At 40.7% G+C, this 20,662-nt stretch overlaps 3 protein-coding genes, 1 long non-coding RNA gene and 1 other non-coding gene across 7 annotated transcripts in view; 3 read left to right on the top strand and 2 right to left on the bottom strand.

Annotated features, from left to right (window-relative positions):
* Nucleotides 1-504, top strand: part of rspry1 (ring finger and SPRY domain containing 1) — a 16,298-nt gene extending 15,794 nt beyond the window's left edge. For both annotated transcript variants that reach the window (XM_034878063.1, XM_034878061.1), the window contains exon 15: nucleotides 1-504. This exon is cut by the window's left edge and continues 1,767 nt beyond it. The gene's annotated coding sequence lies outside the window, so the exon portion shown is untranslated.
* The window catches only part of pllp (plasmolipin), a 19,337-nt gene extending 3,022 nt beyond the window's left edge, over nucleotides 1-16,315 (bottom strand). Inside the window, exons 1-4 of one of the 2 annotated variants that reach the window (XM_034878092.1) lie at nucleotides 15,776-16,315; nucleotides 8,015-8,188; nucleotides 7,218-7,334; nucleotides 6,213-6,352 (exon numbers count right to left, since the gene is read on the bottom strand). In XM_034878092.1, coding sequence (XP_034733983.1) covers nucleotides 6,245-6,352; nucleotides 7,218-7,334; nucleotides 8,015-8,188; nucleotides 15,776-15,940 — 564 coding nt within the window. In that variant the 5' untranslated portion in view covers nucleotides 15,941-16,315 and the 3' untranslated portion in view covers nucleotides 6,213-6,244. Of the gene's footprint in view, nucleotides 1-5,809; nucleotides 6,353-7,217; nucleotides 7,335-8,014; nucleotides 8,189-15,775 lie in introns of those variants that run through there. The other variant, XM_034878091.1, reaches the window with a different exon arrangement.
* On the top strand, nucleotides 943-4,561 carry arl2bp (ADP-ribosylation factor-like 2 binding protein). Its single transcript, XM_034878093.1, has 7 exons — nucleotides 943-1,055; nucleotides 1,434-1,503; nucleotides 1,818-1,879; nucleotides 2,331-2,437; nucleotides 3,095-3,180; nucleotides 3,431-3,527; nucleotides 4,118-4,561. The coding sequence occupies exons 1-7, from the start codon at nucleotides 1,037-1,039 to the stop codon at nucleotides 4,214-4,216; spliced, it is 540 nt and encodes a 179-aa protein (XP_034733984.1). The 5' UTR covers nucleotides 943-1,036; the 3' UTR covers nucleotides 4,217-4,561.
* LOC117948466 lies at nucleotides 4,565-8,187 on the top strand. The gene is made up of 3 exons (XR_004657445.1): nucleotides 4,565-4,705; nucleotides 6,827-6,859; nucleotides 8,021-8,187. It is a non-coding gene; the product is annotated as an uncharacterized LOC117948466 (long non-coding RNA).
* A 1,128-nt stretch (nucleotides 16,316-17,443) lies between the features above and the next one.
* On the bottom strand, nucleotides 17,444-17,526 carry trnal-cag. The gene has a single exon. It is a non-coding gene; the product is annotated as a tRNA-Leu (tRNA).
* Nucleotides 17,527-20,662: the final 3,136 nt, after the last annotated feature.

Here is a 20,662-nt window from a genome sequence, read left to right as displayed (position 1 = left end):
TCTTCATAAGAACTTTATGCTTTTCTCTGTCTTTCTGTCCATCCTTTACTTGAAGCGTCTCTGGGTTGACTAAATTGCATTTATATTTGGGAAACCAGTGATGAGATGAGATCCATTGACATTTCAAATGATTACACTGAATGCATTTTCATCTGTTTTGGTCAAGTTATTTATGGAAGTGTTGCTACACCACCAAATTGCATGAACAGGATCTGTAAAACCATTCAGACTACTGGAATTATTTCTAAAAAGTAACATGCACCTGTCAGTAGGACAAAAGATTGGTCTGGTCACTGTTTGCTTTGTTGTATTTCTGGAGCACCTTATACTGTACATGCAGGTGAGAGAATTACATTTGCTTCTATGGCTTGAGCTGACATTCGGGACTGTAAAGAATTGTTATGGATTGTATTTAAAAGGAATTTTGCCCCACAGTTCCCCAAGATGTGATTGAAGAATTGTTTACTGGGTTGTGATATTTGTAATAAATGTATGTTAATGTGATTTTCTTTATTTTTTATTTTTTTTGTATGACTGAGTGGGTTTTACTTTCATCTCAACTCATCTTTTGTCTAAAAAACAGGACTGATTATTTAACACTGGCTTTCCAGTTTTAAAACTTGGCCTCAGCATTTGTTAGTAAGCAAGTTGTGTAAATCTTAATATACTGTACATTTATTCACACAGATATTAATTCTTGAAATAACAGTCAATTACTGCTAAGTCAGATACAAAAACTTAAACTGTTAAAGAGTGAAAGGACAGATCTGGTTATAATTAAAAATTAAAGATAATTTACTTAAATTTGAGGGATATTCCAGTACAGGAAGTAAAGGGACTTTGTCTCAGTAATATCTTTAAAAAGTAGAAAAATTAGTCCACAAACTCTAATTTTTATAATGTCACTGATGTATTCTCAGGTAGGAACCAACATGGACATATTTCAGCCTACCGGACGGGACTCTGTTACACACATTTTCGCCGTCTCCTTGGTAACAACCATTCACCATACACGTTGACGATTTATTTAAACAACATGGATATCCAGGAACGAAGTAAGTCGTTTAAATTAATTTAACTAGTTAACATGACTGGAACTTAAGCGAGGTGTAAAGTAATATTGTAGTTCGGAAAATGCGAAATATGGCTAAAAGACTCTGACAGTTGGTATTAATTTAACGCTAACATGTGTTTAGCTAGCTAACATTTAGCTTAGCTACCTAGCATTAGCCAGCTAACGTTTGTGTTCAGTAACGACCAAAGATTGGTTGCGGCTTTGTGATTGAACGAAATATTGCATTTGTTGAAAAAGGACAATTGCTAATTGACCTAACGTTAACGTTAGCTAGCTGTTTGTATAGCTCTGACAGATTTTATTTGACATGAATATATGAAGCTAGCTGTATGACATGTTGCCTCCATTGGGTCTCCAGATGTGCGAGGCTGTGGAGATAACATCGTAGAAATGGTTGACATGGAAGAAGAACATTTTGCTATTACAAGGTGGGTTTCAAGTCACAATACGTGCTTTTGTTTCAATTTAGAGCAAAGGCCAGATAATGAAATGAGCAAGCTGTGTTGTGAGGTCATGAAAGGCGTGTCTGTCACTTCACTGCATATGGCATATCTTTTATTATTTATATGGGACTTTACCCGGTCAAGACTTGAGCTTATACTTATCAGTCAAGTCTCAAGTGTTCATTTTTGAGACACAAGTCTACAGCTAGATACAGCAGAATTAATACATAGCTGTGATGTATTGCATATTAAGTCTACCTTAAGTGATGTGATCGTGTTGTCTTGTTTTTCCTCTCCAGTTCCTCCGCAGCAGACGCAGCTTTTGATGCGGTTATTGGCTACATAGAGGACATCATCATGGGTAGGATAAGTGATGAACCCATAAATTAAAAAGGATACTTATTTACAATCCAGCTATTTGTGAAAGATGAATTGTTCCACAATCTGGCAGTAAGAATGTCATAATCTTATGTTGTAAACATGTCTCGACAGTCTTTATGCTTAGAAAACTAAAGGTTCAAGCGACTGTATGTTAGAAAAGCGGCCCTTATGTCAAATAATGACGCCCTCTGTAGCTTTATTGGACCTAATATAAAGAAATATGGATTTAGGTTATTAAATTGCTTCAACTGGTCTTTATTTGTTCTGTGAGAGTGGGGAAAAATGCATGAATGAAAATTGTACACATCATTTACATATTTTTTTTTAAAGGTTGGTTTACTAAATGAGCTGAAGACATATACATCTTTAGAGTTTTACTAGTTATTGGTGAAGCTGTGTAATGTTCTACGTGTCCATTCCTTTTCTTTTAGAGGAGGAGTTCCGGCATCTTCAGCAGAACTTCATGGAGAAACACTACCAGGAGTTTGATGACTCTGACGAGAACAAGCTCAGTTACACACTTATCTTCAATGAGTATGTGAGTTGCTGGCCATCTTGCTGTGGTCTAATGTATCTATTCAATTTCAATTCAATTCAATTCAATTTTATTTATAGTATCAATTCATAACAAGAGTTATCTCAAGACACTATACAGATAGACCACACTCCAGAATTTACAAGGACCCAACAGTTCTAGTAGTCTCCTCCAGAGCAAGCAACAGTGCGACAGTGGCGAGGAAAAACTTCCTTTTAGGCAGAAACCTCAGTCAGACCCAGGCTCTTGGTAGGCGGTGTCTGACGACCGGTTGGGGTTAGAATGAAGAGTGGCAATAACAAAAATAGAAAAAATTAGTAGTCTGTAGCAGTTCTTTGTAGTAGTTCATGGCATAGCAGGACGCTGTGCGGCATTACAAGGCACAGCAGGACGTAGCAGGGCACTGCAGTGTAGCAGTTGAACATGGCATAACAGAACATGGAGCGGTATCTCCCATACTTGTCTTCAAGGAATATGCATACATACAATGATCAGATTTTGTTTTTTTTTTCTTTCTTCTGTTTACACGTGAAGTTATCTTTAGAAATATGATCGTTACAGCTCTATCAAAGATCCTGACTTTTTTCTGAACGTCTGTAGTAGTCAGGGAGGTAAACTAAGACAAGATGCCTATTAACACTCATGTCTGTTGTTTTGTAGGTTGACCTGCTGGAGAAACACCTGGAGCAGCAGCTGATGGAGAGAATCCCTGCCTTCAACATGAACACTTTCACAGAGCTGTTAATGTAAGATGTGACACAACTCTCCCGAAAGTCCATCTTATTCTAGGCTGTTTTCCTCTGACAACAACTAAACCACTGTAATGCAGTTGGTGACATACATTGGTGCCATTGAAAGCAATGAGTCAGCTCATACAGTAGTTGGTTTGATGCCCCTGTTGCGCCTAAGAAATATTATTTTGCGGCACGCCACTAGGTGGCACAAAATTGTATTCCAATGTGACTGGATTCACAATGTGGGTGTCTTCATCTGCAGGCAACACAAAGAGGAAGTTCCAGGTGACATCTTTGACATGCTGCTGACGTTCACTGACTTCATGGCCTTTAAGGAGATGTTTCTGGAATACAGAGCTGTAAGTTATCTGTAAACTGGCGAACACCTTTAATCCCCTTTTCATTGAGAAGCTCAACAACTTCAGGATTCTCTATTTATATTTTCTAGGTACTGGTGCCACATTCTGTAATTAAACAGGTCTCTTATTACTGTAAGCTTCAGCCTTCCTTAAAGCCCATTTGAGTCTTGACTGAATTCTGCAGGTTAATTGTCAAAAACAAGTGTTTAGGACTCCTATATAGGGGTGGACGAGTCAGAAAATGGTACAATTCGATTACAATTTTTTTAGGCTCACGATTTGATTCAATATAGACTTTTCAGTTGAAAAACGATTCACAGCATGTAAATGTAGTTACTTTTCCCATCCTGTTATGATGTATGTTGTGTGTGATGTCCGTGAGCTACGGGGACCTTGACTTTCCCCTTGGGGATATCATGTGATTGCAGTACTTAGAATAAATAATTATATATATATATATATATATATATATACATGATGACTACATTTTTGGATATAGTTGAATCGTTTTTGAATCGGTAGAACTTGAATCGCAATTGAATCGTAATGTTATGCTTCAACAACAGCTGTATGCATCTGTATGTTTCTAGGAGAAGGAGGGCCGAGGTCTGGACCTGAGTCAAGGACTGGTGGTTACATCTCTGATCTCTGCAGGCTCTAAACACATCGGCTCCACTCAATCCCAGTGACAATCACACTCAAAAAGTCAAATATTTGAATTGTATCCTCCTCTTTATGTTTATATTACATTTTGTTCATTGGCTTTCACAAAGCTGTTAGCTTGTTTTTTGTGAGTTTTGTTTCTACTCTAATGGTGAGCTGCTGGATTCATATTTCTACAGTTTGCGCACAATCGACCCCTAATGGCAAATTCATATATACATTCCTTTGTATTTTATGTGGCTGGTGGGATGGTATGGGTGTTTAAGAGTTTATAGATAGAGTGAAGATGAAAGTATTCGGCTTTCTGCTTCCTAAGCACTGCACTGGACATAATGACTACTTGAAATATTCAAATGAGTTCAACTGTAAGGAGAAGGAACCCAGTACTATGGTGCTAGTACTAGATTTGTCTGTTTTTCAGGTCCTCCTACTCGTTCTGCTTATAGCATCACCAAATCCCCTTGTAAGCAGGGGAAACCATTTGATTGAATGTTTAGCTCTGCTCTCTTTGCCTGGTATGTTTGTTTTTTTATTAGGAATATAGCATAACTAATATATCCTTTAAATTATTTGACTAGTTTGAACTCATTGAATTGAGTTTTGTGCCTATGAAAGTGATTTTTAATGTATTTAGTGATTTTGTGTGTGTGTGTGTGTGTGTGTGTGTGTGTGTGTGTGTGTGTATAATTTGAAATAAAATCTACAGTGTAGTTTTCAGTAAAACGTCAAAGTATTTTCTACTTGTCTTAACATGACAGCTGTAACTGTAAATGTATATTTATGTCACCAGTGGAATACTGTTGATGTCTAATTTGTCAGTAAAAAGATATTTTTAAATAAACAAGTAAAAGTCTTACTTAAAATCATCCAAGTGCTTTATTTCAACAAGTGCGTGTTTGAGCCCCAGTGCTCCCCACAGGATTTCACTAGTATTTAAATTATTGGTACAAAAAGAAACCCATTTCCTAAAGGCACATGCACTGTACATAAATCAAAGACCGCAGGACACAGATACTATGCATACAGTCATTCTTCACATCTTTTGCACTGCCATGTTGGTGTTTTACAGCATAACCCTAATATGAGCATCACAGAAAGCAACAGCAGGAGTCAAGCACGTTGTGACATTGACCTACATTGGTTCAGGCTTATCGGTGCAGTACTCACCAGCCTAACCAATGATACCACCACCTGTAAACAAGAAATACTAAACAAACATTTTCAGTAGTTACGTATCTTTTGCGTTTTCCCTTGATAAATGACACATTATAGTTCTGTACATTACGTATAAAGCTATAGCCAGCAGCCAGTTAGCCTAGCTTAGCACAAGGACCGGAATCAGGGAAACAGCTAACCTGGCTATTTTCAAAGATAACAAATGAGTCATTGAACTTCAGAGATGCTGGTGAGGGGATTTGGTTGTTCTTTATTCATTTTTTGGATCCCCATTAGCTGCCACTAGGTTTGGCTGTCTTTTGTTTTTAAGATTATTTTTTAGCCTTTATTTTTGACAGGACAATTGAAAACATGATAGGGGAGAGAAAAGGGGACCGACAGCAGCAAAGGGCTGCAGGTCGGAGTCAAACCCCAGACCCGCTGCGCTGAGCTATCTGGGTGCCTGGGCTGCATATTTTAAATACAACTTGGAGGTCCCAGTTTGCCAATTTGCCGTGTTATTACCAACACTTGAAGGCACTGTCTGCTATATTTGTGTATGTGCAATAGTATTATAAAAAGGTAATATTTTGAGAAATCTGAATTTGAGGCCTCAGTGCAGTCCACCAGAGCCGTTTCAAAGAAATATTGTGTTGTAGTATGTAGTACAGTACATTTTAATTGGACAATCCAGTGCTGATGTACAATTTCTTTTTTATAATGTTAAGGTAAAAGTCTAATGAGTTTGACTGAATAGTATATAAAGTAGATGATATTTTCATCTGAATTAGGCTTTGTCTCATTGGTAACACTTGGTTTAAGAAGAGGTCAGGATTTACCTACAGTGTCTTGAGGGGGGGAAATCACAAGGCATCTTTGTCTAGGATCAGGATTGAGTCCTAGGTGGGCACTGTGTTGGTGGCGGCGTTTCCTCCATCTCCCTTCCAGGCCAAATAGGAGAAGAAGGCACTGGCCCAGTACGCCACGGTCACCACAGCACCGAAGAACTGAACAGAGAGGCGGAGAAATTGAGAGGGAGACAAACAGAAAGATACCTCTTTAATGACTTTAGGAACATAAATGTATATCTTAATGTATTCACATCTATAAAGATTTCAGCTAGCTACTTGTTATTCACTAACTTAATTGGCCATAATCTCTAGTAAAAGATTACTTACAACTAGAAGAAAGTAAAATATAACTGCTTTGTGAAGAGTTTGTGATTGGACATGGGCCAGTGCCGTTTGTGTGTGTGTGTGTGTGTAATCGTATGTGCTGGATGCTACTGTAGCTGTGAACCAGCATTGACTTTAGCCCGTTGAACGGGATATAAAACAACATATCCAGCCTGCATTTCTTGATACTGGTGATTTTTAGTGTGACATTATTGCCTCACACATCCACATTCCTTTTTTTATCTGTTGCCCTAGATCCACCTGTTTTCTTCTTCTTCTTTTTTTGATGGAACATTGACTCAACAGTGGGGAGGAGCAAGTGTCAGCTGTGGTGCAAAGGTATCCGGATTTAAAAGGAAAATATTGGACTTGCTTCAGAGCCATAAGAAGGCCTCACCCTTTTTCTGATTCTGCTTCCCAAGTTTCAGGTGTACATACCTGCCCCAACCTGATACTGTAAGTACACAGGCTTTCAGAAACACACCTATAGCCAAACAGTGATGGCAGTGAGAGGGAAGAAAAACACACAATATGTGCCCGTTGTTCCAACATTGGATGAGTTGATGAATGGAAGACTCTCCAGGCTTAGATTTTGCCTTTGCAGGCACATTATCAGAGGGTGACCTCAGATTGTTTGTTGCATGTTTAACAAGCTCTTTTTTATTTGAGGAAGTGTTAGTGGTGTCAGGCGTCTTACAGCGGCTGCTGCCATTTGTCCGTAGAAAACCGTGAAGTAGAAGGGTTGCACAGATGCTGCGTTGGCCAGGAAGGCGGTCAGATAGAGGACCGTGGCTCCGGCGAAATACACCATTACCTACAAAAACAGGAGAAACATTAGCCACATGTCCTCAGGGCTTCTTCTTTCTGTCCAGGTTGTTCCCTACTTTTCTATTGCATTCTTGCTCACCTTCTCTTTGTTGTCTTTTTCCTTGCCAGCTTTTCTAAATGTTGCCTCCTCTTCCACTGCGCTTGCATTCTGATTACATATTCTACTTCACTGTCCTATTTCATTAGTCTCTTTTTATGTGACCAAACCATAAATGACCCTTGACAGTGACACTTTGTTTTAAATCCTGCTGCCTTTTTCTTCTTGTTTATGCACTGTATAGCAATGCATTTAATGGGTGGGCCTTGTTGGCCAGTCCACATCTGGATATAACTAATATCACCTGCACAGGGAGACTCATTGCTGCCAATGGTATTACGTTATATTAGTCTTGGTCATTTTCAAACTTTGATAGTTTGTGCTTATTTAGTCATTCATGTCATAAAGAGGGCTTTAGGGCCAGAGACTGCTAAAATAAATCACATCTGATCTAGATTCTGCATACACTGTAATAAACAGGTAGCTCTCTTCTCCTTATTAGAACCAGTACAGAGAATTTCTGTTTGTTGTGGTTTTTTCTCATGTGATCAAAATAAGTCTTAAAACCTTCCGTTCCACTTTTCTCTCTTTCTCTTCCTTTCTCCTCACCTCCCTGCATCCCTTCTTACCGCCAGGGGCCAGGGGATGAACGTGAGCTTTTGCCGGCCGTCGAACAGGATCATGAAGAAGAGGATTGTGGTGAGGATCCACAGAGTGACGGCCACAAACATCACCCAGCCATATGCTGGCAGCAAAGTGTAGGGGGCACCGGCTATCAACGCCCACTGGAGCAGCCCCAGAACCTGGAGGGATGAAGTGAGACAGCAACTTAAACAGGCCGAAGTTTAAAAAAAAAACTGTTAGTAAAGACAAGTAGACACTTTGAACTTAATATTTAATTATTAATTGACCACATTGGGGAGAACTTGTAGCCTCTACCTCACACAATTGTATGCCAACGCAATTGTAAAAGTGTTGGTCATTGTAGGCTACTCACTCCTCCTCTCCATACTGACAGTAAAGTGATGACTCAATTGTAAGAGACCGGGAAAATTCACACTACTAGTTCGAGCAAAAATACACTCTTCAGCCAAAGTTAATATGAGGTTTCAGTAGTATGAGTGGGCATATTTAAAAGATTGATGCAAGTCTGAAAGACTAAATAAAAGACATGATCCATTTTTGGCCACCTGGTGGCAGTGAGCTATGCAACACATCAACATAATATTCCCATTATGTTGATATGGCTAACATGTTAGCAAACAGTTGCTCATTTACACATTTTTGGAGTTGTGTTCCTGGCCTATGCTGCACTATGTTCACTAGCTAATCAAATTTGTCAGTGTGCCATTTGGTGCTCTGAGTAGGTAGTGTAAAATAGGTTTTGAGAGTTTATCAGCCAAAAACAGACAAATGTATGATAATGCTACATTACTTTGACATTTTTCACATTACAGAAATAGGTTATTTCATCCATTGTAAGTAAAAAACAAAAGCTTTAAAGGCAACATTCCTTCATTGTTGTTCACCAGTCAGTGTTTCCTCGCACAGCCATGGAGCTAGGCCTACCAAGCCTGTACATTTCCTACTCTCAGCGCTTCCTCTTCCTTTGTTTAGGCTTATATAAATGTATTTTGGCTCTTCAGAAACCTATGGGTGATGTAATGGAGGCTTTGTCCATAGTCAATACAGTCTGATTGTAACTAGTAAAAGTGGGGCTTTTAAAAAAAGTCTATAATAATATGCATTGTATTTGTGTTTTAATACTCTAAATCTCCAATTAACTATAGTTTTTAACTAAATTGGAGTAGGCTAGGCTACAATGTTTGCCTCTGAGTTGTAGCCTAGTGGAGTAGGCCTAGCCTATAAATTAGCATAACATAGAAATACTCAAATAAAGTAACGTTACCCGCTAAGTACCAGCTATCAACTCCCGATTTACGCGGGAGTTCTCCCCCGCTCCCGATTGGTAATGTGTCCCACTAATCTCCTGATTTCATAGTGATATGACTTAAATGGGTGTTGTGTCACAGTTTCTGCGATATGTCCAGGCTGTAAGATATGTGATGGTACTACCCATAGACAGTTAAAGAAGGTTCTACCGCGGCTAGCAAGCCACCTCGCCTGAAGTGCCGTGCGCATAGGCCGTGCGTCACTCACAAGCTCACCCTCGAGTCAGTCAACAGAGATAAAAAGGTATTAAATAGCTCCTAAAAAAGAAGTATCTTGCGTCAACTTCTGTCCTCTTGGTAAGAGACCTTCCCGTTTTCTAGCCGCCAGCTCTGTAAGCAAACACTATGCGTTTTACAAAGTATGCCGGGCTGACTTTAGCAAAGAACTTGGAGGAAAAAATGACTTTAGCAAACATGCTAATTAAAGCAAACATACATGCTGAGTGTAGCTAGAGGCACAGAGGGGAATGCAAACATGGGCTGATAGGTGTGTCGGAGGCCGATAAAGCTGAATCGAAATCACGATTTACCGTGCAAGTCTTTGAACAAACCGAAGCGATGCTGATTGGCGACGTCAGCTGATTGGACAAACTCGTCACGTTGGTCTGGTTTCTCCGGAAATTCAAAGCCAGACTGTCATGGCGGCTTGTTCAGAATACAATCTCATATTTTACAAAAATAGTTAATCAAAACGTGTCTCTGAAAACTTTTTAACCGAGAAATAGACCATCCAGTTACTTACTCAGTCTTTATTTTAGATCAACAAAGGTCAGTATAAAAGATTTCTGTCAGATTTTTAGAGTCTCTAGTCACGCTTATCCTGCTCGTCATTTATTGCCTAGCTTCTACATTATCAATTAAGGTTGACAAGTCATGAAAATGTTTCAACAAACCAAGTAATGTACTACTGAGTATTTCCCGTTTTAGGTGCCGCATAACGTCTTTGATCAACATAATGAAAGTGGGAAGTTGTGCTTGTTTCTAGTTCAGTAGAATTCATCTGCATGCTAAAAGAGCTATGAACCTTGCTACCCAGAGTGAAGCCTGTAATAGGACTGTCCTCTCCTGGTACTCTGAATACACTCAACACTGGGTCCGGTTTAACTGTGTTCCAGAATGTCAGACAAAGATTTAGGGAAGACACAACAAGCAAAAACATATTTTTTTTTACTGGTTAATTTGGAAATTTAGGGCTCTTTGTCTTCAATAGCATGTCCTCTTTCAGACTTGTGGTGAAAAAAAAGTCAAAAAAAGTCAGCGTTCTAATGCAACATGCTGCTCCGCATTGCTGTCTGCACCTTTGTCATCACATATAGGCTACCGTTAGAAAGTGCTCTCTCTCTCTCCTGTGCCGTGTTGTTGGATCCAAACATGGTAATTTCCTTTTTTATCAGCAACCAGTCTTGAAAGTATAATAGGGCATTTAACTCTAAATGGGAAATCTCATTGGCTGATCAATTTCTGACAACGTGATCCGTTTAGATGCATCATGTGACATGTTCTGACATTTCCGCGGGAGTTCAAAAAATGTCGAAAGAAGTGCATGTAAAATCATCTCAGAGAAGACAAAAAACAGTTGTCATAAGCAAGAAAACACAAAGGGATTACCACCTAAGAAAGCAGATGATAAAAATGCCATCACATGTGCGTTAATGCGTAAACAGTCGTTCGGAAAACACAAGTGTCGGACAACGAAGGTAATGAGAGCGCCACGCAGCAGTGGCTGATAATTCATGTAGCACATTTGAATGAACTGATTGGTGGTTTAATTTGTCCTAATTGCGCAGGGACAGAGCTCAAAGTTAACATTGATCTGAAGAATCATGGGTTCTGTAGCCGTTTACCACTAGAGTGCAGTCTCTGCAAGAAGTACAGACAAAGTGTCTTTATGTGTCACATGTTCGTGTCTTCAAGACGTATCTAGGAACGATGTGTTTGATGTGAATGTGCGTACAGTGCTGTTAGCGCATGAGCAAGGCTTGGGTTATACAGCTCTCAAAAAAATCAGCAACGCCTTGGAGATTTCTGGTCTTCATGTTAAAATGCATCAGAGACACTAAAGGAGAGTAACAGATATGGAAACACGCTCTCGCTCACTCTCTCGCTCTCTTGCTCTCTTGCTCTCTCTCCCTAAGCAGTTTACAGAAATTCTAAAAAACATTAACAAGTGTGTTACATTGAAAAACAATTGTGGAGGTTGGAAAGTATGCTGATCAATAATACCTATTAATCATTGGCTGTGATTATTGACTTGGCTTTTCATCTTTAAATTTGTGTATGTGGCTGCAGAACTTTTGAAAGAAAATTCCTGGGGGGTGAGAAGTGATGGAGCCTGCGGTGGTAATGTCACGGAAGGCCTACTCATTAAATAATGCTAGCATTGCAAGATGGTCAAATTGACTGGCTAACAAGCTAATGTTTAACAATGTTCACCATCTTTGTTTAGCATGCTAGTGTTTGCCAATTAGCATCAAACACAAAGCACCCCTGAGGCTGATGGAAATCCCATTACTTTTCTGTGTATTTGGTCTTAAACCAAAGTATGGGACACATTGAAACTGTGATCATGTGAAAAGTCAATTCCATTCATCCTGAGGGGAACGATGTAAGATGTATGGAAAATGTGAGCATTCTCAGTGAAGTTCTATTTTGTTTACAATATATTTCTACAATAAGCTAAGTCTAAAAATCACAATTTATTCTTTTTAAAACAAAATGAGACCTCATCCAGACAGAAACCACACAAGGCTCCTCTCTTTGCTACATCCAAAGATCCGACTGTCTGCAGATATCATGTTTCACTTTGTAACACACAAATGCAGACTGTATATGTTGTTTCATATCCTGTTCAACAGGCTAAAGTCACTGTTGGTTTACAGCTACAGTAGCATCCAGCACATATGATTTCACACACACACACACACACACACACACACACACACACACACACACAGTGTGCACTCTGATATGGACCTTTACAAAGCCTGTAGAGGAAAATCTGTCAAATCTTTGTTAAAGAGAACTTTGTCTTTTCACCGCCCATGTTTAAGCATCTATCAAGTTAAAGCATGCACTGTTAAACAGGTTCCAGCATTTATATATTATGCAAATGTTTTGTTATGCAGTATGCATGGGGCATTTTATGTATTAATATTGCATAAGGAGTTGGAAGTTTGAAACAGGAAACCTGGTGTTCTATGAATGTAACGCCTACTGCAGATGGATGAAAGCAGTGACCGTTTGGTTTTGAAAGAATTTCAAATGACTATTCTGAGAACCTACTTCCCTTTTTTGCTTCTTTCTTGCGTAATTCTTCCCCTGTTGTTGATACCCAAGTTTATGTTGGATGATGCAAAATGTCGTTGCCACCAAACTGCAGTCAAGCTACTAAATAGGGGGTCAGTTAAATTACAGATGTTACATAAGGTCACATTTAGCAATTAGGTCAACTGATTTTCATATCAATAATCCTAGAAAACATCTCATATACACACACATACACACATACACACACAAAACAAACACCTTTTGCTGTCTATTTTGTACAGCTACACAACCATTTCATCTTAGTGCTGCAAATGAGTGAAGTACCCTGGAGGAAGATACTGACTGTTGTCTGCTGCTGTCTTTCCTACGACTCATTCGCTTCGTTCACATACGAGCTTGAATTAAACTGAACTGAACATACCAGGCCCTCCAGGATGGGACAGCCTTTTTTTGAGATTGTTGCGGCCCTAAATGTCTGATTTTGCAGGAGCTTATGTAAAAAATTGCAACAAAGGTTGCAATGTCTTTTGTATCTTTGTTGCAATGAAGTTGCGAGAGACTTTGAAAATTGCAAAGAAAAGTTGTGATCTTTTTTTTTTGGGATACTTATTTTGAGGAGAATAAAACTACTGTGAGCTGAGTTTTTCTAACCTTACCAGTAACCTTACCAAAAAGGCTCAGGATGTGGCAAATGCTGGTATAATATGAAAATGGCTGGTGTATTTAAGACAAAAAACAATAATTTACTGAATGAATCAAATTTTAACGTGTCATCCTGGCCTGGGCTGGGAGACCCATTAATACGGTTTGATAAATGACTTATTGGACTTTAAAAAAAACTTCTGCGGAAAACTTCTGCTATTGGTCTAATTTACGGTAAAATTGCAGTGATTGGTCCAAATTGCGAGTCTCACTGAATTCACAGTAATTGGTTGAATTTGTGTGAATTGTTTTTAAAAGCGAGATTGCAAAATCCTGGAGGGAATACAGTTGAATTTACTCAACTATTATTGTGTAATAATGAAAATGGTGCCATCATTTAGTTATTTATTTATCCAGTTTCGCTTAAACCGGTTAGATTGATTGTTTGGAAAGTCAAACCTGATGAAACAGCCTTTTTTAAACAGTCTCCTTGCTTAGTAAGGCAGACACTTAAGTTCCAACTTAAATGATGACCTGATGGAAATGGCTAACACTTATCTATCACCTGAAACTGAAAGTCTTTATAGCAAACATTATCTGTGAATTCATGGAAGACATTCTGCTTTTGCAAGATACATATGAATATGATTAATCATGATGCAGGCCACAAACGTTCTAAATCAGGAACTTAGACAGCAACCAAGCCATCAAACAGCAGCCAGATACTCGGCCCTTTCACACATGCACTGCAAACCTGGAACATTAACTGGCATAGCTGGATGTGACTTATGAACAGTTTGAGTCATTTGGACTAGACATTAAACAGACTTGACCCCGCCAGTTTCTTAGAACAAATTCTGTGCATTGCCCAGTTGAGCCCATGTGTGAATAGTGCAGCTCACTGAGCGGAGAATCAGTCCCTACAGGATTTTGCAATGTCACGGTCGCGCCAATTGACGCAAATTCAACCAAAGACCATGACTTTAATGCGACTTGCAAGTTTGACCAGTCACCGCAACCTTTTTGTAAATTTGACAAATAACCAGAGTTTCCCGCGACTTCAACCAATCCCAGCAGTCCCCACATCCCAGACTCTGTATCAGTTTGTGACTCTGAGAGCCAATGACCAAGCGGGAGTGAGAACGGGTTGACGTCACACGTACGTTGCCAAATTCATGGCGATTCATGGAGTTTCATTGTTGAACAAACTATGAACCAGTTATGTGACTGTGGTGTAATCTGCGTCATGTCCTGCCTCCTACGTACTCTATTCCAGTCTGACACGGACAATCTCCTGCGATGTGTAAAATGATTCATAAATGTGAAGTTAACGACTAGCTAGTTAACATTGTGAAGCATTCAGCAGCAAGAGTTGGTGGAGACCAAAACAGAGCTTAAATAAGTCATTGGAACATTTGACTTACTGCATATTTGTCAGGTGGTCAGAGACATGACTCCAAATAAGGTAACAGTTTGCTAACACTTTCCAGAAAATCTAAATCAATGAATGCAGATTGAACATAAAAGGGAGAGCTTATAAAAGTCATGTGGTGGTGTTTATTACGTTTCTTTTAGTCCATAAACTTGTTCTATTTTATTTTATAAATTTTATTGTCAAGCAATGTTTACAGCTTGTTAACCTTTTTAAACATTGCAAGACTGATAATCACTGTTGTTTAGTTTAGTTTATTCACAATGAAACAACTGGTTTGTAAACCATGTTTCCCTACTGACACACACACTACCACAAACATTACAGGCCAAGGTTGCTGTTGATTTTCTTGAATAGCCGGAGCTGAAAGATGTCACCTGTATCACCTCAGGGTTCAAGTGCAACGCCCTAGCTACCTGGCCAGACTGCCACAATACCATTAAATGCAAACAAAGAGAGAGAGGTGACACATGTTTAACAATCAGTTCATATACAGAATGAACATTGGACCTCTGACTAAGCTATAGGTTGAGTGTGTTGATAGGATGGTTGGAGAGCTGTAACAGGAGGAGAGAGGGCTTCAGGGGACAAAGATCTCCTGCAGCCAGTCACATGTCCTTTGTATGATCAGAGTTTAGTGCAAATACATAAAGGGGGAAATTTGTTTCAGTCTGTCTAAAATGTCTCATGTTTAAATACTATTAAAACACAAGGTTGTACTGGGTGACATTTTCCTACATTATGGTGAACATGGGCACTGTCAATTTTTAAGTTGATCCCACATAGACTGTCCTGCTGTATATTTTCTCCAGAACACCAATGTGTATTAATCCATCCAGAAACTAGTCCCCAACAAATTAATTATTCACTCTTGTTTGTAACATTTGCTTGACACTACAGAGCCCAGCTGTTTAAATATTTCAGTTTTCTAAAACTACAGTATAAATATATTTAATTTAAAAGATGGATGCCCTCAGTTGGGGAAATAAATGGACCTGGGGCTGAGAGTAATAGTCTGGGTAAGAAAGTCATGTTAAGGTATTAGGAGATGGAATAAGTGGAAGAGTAAAAACAGAACAGCGTGGCCTGTTACATACTATTTCAACAATCATGAGGATGGCCGGGATGCTTCGGATAAAGGACATGTCCATCCTAGTGGTGAAGTTAGCGGCCAGCCCTTGGAGGCTGTTGCCCCCCTGCTGAGAGCTCTGGGAGTGGGGGGAGCTGGTCTCCGTGGTAACCTTGGACGGGAAGTCTGCCATGATCGCTTATCCGAAGATGGGGTTCTCAGAAACAGCCACACCAACAGAAAACTTCTTATGGATTCAGTCTAAGGATCAACTGAGACTGATGAAAACAATCCTCCTCAAAAAATACCTTAGTGGTTGGGATTCAGTAAACCATCTGCTAGTGCAGCAAGACTAAAGTTAAGGTCTGTCCAAAACACAAATATTAAATAAAACCCTAAAAAAAGACTGATAGTTAAAATAAATAAATAAAAGAAGTGTAAACTCTCCCGAGTTAAAGAGGTGTCTTTCAGTAAAACCTCCAGGCTCAGATGTCCAGCAGTAAGTTTCTCCACCTGGACTGACAGGTGGCTAATGGTGGTGGTGTGAGTCTCTCTACGTTTCTCTCTCTCTCTCTCTCTCTCTTTCTCTCGCTCTCTCTCTCTCACACACACACACAAGCACTGAGTGTTTTGTCATCTCTCTCTCTATGTGTTTTGCTCTCGCTCTTTTACCGTCTTTATCTCCCCCTGGCACTTCCCACATGGCTCCCAGAAGTCTCTCACCTGAGTGACTCATTAACCTATTTGAAAACTGAGAGGAGGTGGAGCAAGAAACCAAACCTGGTCGGGAGCAGGTTTTCTTCAAGAAACCTCGAGATTCTCTGTCTCCTCCCTCTGATTTCCATTTCACCCCACACATATTCTCTCTTTTGCAGAAGCCACTGTGTTGCTTTTTTAACAAAATGTATATATTCAAACTTGTATGTGCGCATGAATATTTCCGCCGACCAGTCTGTTTGTGGTTGTTACCATGGTGAATCATAGTATCATGGCTTCATTCATGCTGCCTTTTTATTGTGGTGGTGCACGCACTTAACTCTGAGTCAACCTACTCTGAGTTGATTGAACCACCTCAAATCAGCTGTTCTGGACCTTAAAACTTAGTTTCCCATCTCAGGGTAAATTAAATAACTTCCTGAAACAGGTCAGCAGATATTTCATGAAAGACAAAGGGCTAATGTATTCTGCACTGAGTTTAATAATGACACATGACCAGATAGTATGCTGTAAATGTATAACTCAAAACCAACATCCTGTTAGCAACTGGTCCTTAAGTGAGAAAAAGTGAGTTGTGTGCTGGTGTTTGAAGTGAAACTGGGTCAGTGTTATAGGCTTGAAGAGTGAACTCATTTCACAAAACAACCATCATTCACCCCGTCATATTTACTAAACACTCAATATGTCATGACACAGACAGTACGTACAAAATATGAATAAAACACAACAGCCAAGAAAAATGTCATTATGACATAATTGCATAACATCATTTATAAAGTACAATAAATAGATCACAATGTCAGATTTCTTAATGGACATTTAAGTAAAATGTATGTAATGTAATGTGTGTATATGTTGTAGGCATTTACGTACTACAAGTTGTACAATGTGTAGCAACTGTGTAGAAACCAACACATAGGCTACCGGATGTTTCAGACAGGGTGTAGCATTTGATTGATGAAGGCAGAACAAAACGTTCTGTCAGAAGTGGGATTCGAACCCACGCCTCCAGAGGAGACTGCGACCTGAACGCAGCGCCTTAGACCGCTCGGCCATCCTGCCACGCATAATGACGGGGAAAAAGCATAATATTATATTGATGCCACTTTTCGTAAATGTATGTTTGTGTATTTCATGTAGTAGACAAAATTACCAGAAGACGTGTTAGTGGTTAATCGCCAAAAACGGCTAAACATCATACGTGTCTCTCTTGCTCCCTCTGCTGGTGATTTAGCCGTAGTGAAATTTGAACTTCATAGTTTAACCCTGATGTTGTCCTTGTGTCAAATTGACCCGTTTTCCTAAATCAATGTTCTTTTTGACTACCCAATTGTAATTACCGAAAATAACATGATTGATTCGACGCAACGCTCTTTGGCAAGTACAACTCTCTACTTTCAGTAAATATGGGGCGTCTTATTCAGTTTTATAGCATTTAAAAAAAATAATTCGAAGTGGAAAGTGGTTTCGAAATAATATTGAGTAAAAGTTTACATATTCCAGTCTGTGATTATCCAGCATACATTTCTTTACTTTAATTTTAAATAAATCCCAATTTCTGCTTTTCTAACTCAAACATTAGGTATATTTTCCTACAAATGAGGTTTATTGACCATAAAATCCAAATATAACTGTGTAATAAGTTAGCGTTACATAGTTTTGAAATCGTCAAAAAGTTACAAACATTGGAAAAAAGCAGCAAAAGTATTGAAAAAAAATACAAAAATGTAAGAAAAAGTTAAAAACATTGATAAAAAGCGTAAACAAAAGTTTTGATTTTCAATTTTGATGGTAAGACAACACAAGGGTTAAGGAAACATAGTGTTAAAAATCCAGGAACCATCACCTTATAGTGGTGGAGAGGTTTGTGTGTCCCTCTTGAACCTGAGGGCTGTGTTGTCTAGATCTTTGTGCTCCTGGTAGTGTCTCCCATGGCAAAGTGGTCTCAGGTGAGGGGCCAGACAAAGAATGGTTAAAAAAATAAAACTATGAATCACCGAGAGGGAGAAGGGAGTGGCCCTGCCCGGACGAAGCCCAGGGCCACCGTCTGGAGCCAGGCCCAGATGGAGAGTTCGTCAGTGAGCGCCTGATGGCCTGGCTTGCCACAGAGCCCGGCCGGGCACGGCCCAAAAAAGCTATGTGGCGCCTATCATTCCATACCATGTACCCACCACCTGTGGGAGGAACCGCTGGGGGCGGGTGCGCTGCTACATGGGTGGCGGTGAAGGTCACTGGTAACCCATAAACACCCTGGTGGACACCAGTGGTCAAGGAAGCCGTCCGACTGAAAAAGTATTTTCGGGATACGTTATCCCAGACGAATCCAGAGGTGGTTGCAAGGAACCAGAGGGCCCAAAGGGCCCGAAGGGCCGCAGCCTCTGCCGTGAAAGAGGCAAAGCAGCGGGTGTGGGAGAAAGAAAAAAGACATGGAGAAGGACGTTCGGTCGGCACCAAGGTGCTTCTGGAAAACCGTTTGGCACCTCAGGAGGGGGAAGCGGGGAACCATCCAAGCTGTGTACAGTAAGGATGGGATGCTGTTGACCTCAACTGAGGAAGTAATAGGGCGGTGGAAGGAACACTTTGAGGAACTCTTAAATCCAGCTAACATGCCCTATATGGTAGTGGCAGAGCTGGAGGATGATGGGGATTGTTGTCAATTTCCCTTGTGGTAGTTGCTGAGGTAGGTAAGTAACTCTACAGTGGCAAAGCCCCAGGGATTGATGAGATCCGTGCAGAAATGCTGAAAGCTCTGGGTGTGGAGGGGCTGTCTTGGTTTACACGCCTCTTCAATATTGCGTGGAGGTCTGGGATGGTGCCAAGGGAGTGGCAGACCAGGGTGTTGGTTCCCCTCTTCACAAAGGGGGACAAGAGTGTGTGTGCCCATTTCAGGGGTGTCACACTTCTCAGCCTCCCTAGAAAAGTCTACTCCAAGGTGCTGGAAAGGAGGGTTTGGCCGATAGTCGAACCTTGGGTTGAAGAGGAACAATGCGGATACCGTCCTGGTTGTGGAACAAATAATCAGATCTTCACTCTCGCAAGGATCCTGGAGGGAACCTGGGAGTATGCCCAACCGGTCTACATGTGTTTTGTGGATCTGGAGAAAGACGATGTATGACCAGTTCTCTGTGGGAGGTGCTGCGGGAGTAAGGGGTGAGGGGGTCCCTTCTCAGGGCCATCCAATCTCTGTATGACCAAAGCAAGAGCTGTGTCCGGGTTCTCTGCAGTAAGTCGGACTCGTTCCAGGTGTCGGTTGGCCTCCGCCAGGGCTACACTTTGTCACCCATCCTGTTTGTAATATTTATGGACAGGATATCGAGGCGTTGTCGGGGTGGGGAGGGGTTGCAGTTTGGTGGGCTAAGGATATCATCGCTTCTTTTTGCAGATGATGTGGTCCTGATGGCATCATCAGCCTGCGACCTTCAGCCCTCACTGGATCGGTTCGCAGCCGAGTGTGAAGCGGCTGAGATGAGGATCAGCACCTCCAAATCTGAGGCCATGGTTCTCAGCAAGAAAGTGGAGTACCTTCTTCAGGTAGCAAATGAGTCCTTACCCCAGGTGAAGGAGTTTAAATACCTTGGGGTCTTGTTTGTGAGTGAGGGGACCATGGAGCAGGAGATTGGTTGGAGCATCGGAGCAGCGTGTGCGGTATTACATTCAATTGATTGCACCGTTGTGACAAAAAGAGCCAAGCCAGAAGGCAAAGCTCTCGATTTACTGTTCAGTGTTTGTTCCTACCCTCACCTATTGCCATGAAAGCTGGGTCCTGACCAAAAGAACAAGATCCAAGGTACAAGCGGCCGAAATGGGTTTCCTCAGAAGGTGGCTGGCGTCTCCCTTAGAGATCTGGTGAGATGCTCAGTCATCCAAGAGTAGCTTGGAGTAGAGCCGCTGCTCCTTTGCTTCGACAGGAGCCAGTTGAGGTGGTTTGGGCATCTGTTAAGGATGCCTTCAGGTGTTCCAGGCACGTCCAGTTGGAAGGAGACCTCTGGGAAGACCTAGGACTAGGTGGAGGGATTATATCTCCAACTAGGCCTGGGAACGCCTCAGGATCTCCCAGTTCGAGTTGGTTGATGTGGCTCGGGAAAGGGAAGTCTGGGGTCCCCTGCTGGAGCTGCTCTCCCACGACCCAATACCGGATAAGTGGATGAAGATGGATGGATGGATGGACCAAAAACTACATTGCATAGCTCACTATCAT

This window comes from Etheostoma cragini, chromosome 8, assembly GCF_013103735.1.
Source record: "Etheostoma cragini isolate CJK2018 chromosome 8, CSU_Ecrag_1.0, whole genome shotgun sequence".
Taxonomy (NCBI): domain Eukaryota; kingdom Metazoa; phylum Chordata; class Actinopteri; order Perciformes; family Percidae; genus Etheostoma; species Etheostoma cragini.
The sequence above is the reverse complement of the archived record's forward strand: the minus strand, read 5'-3'. Positions and strand labels throughout refer to the sequence as shown.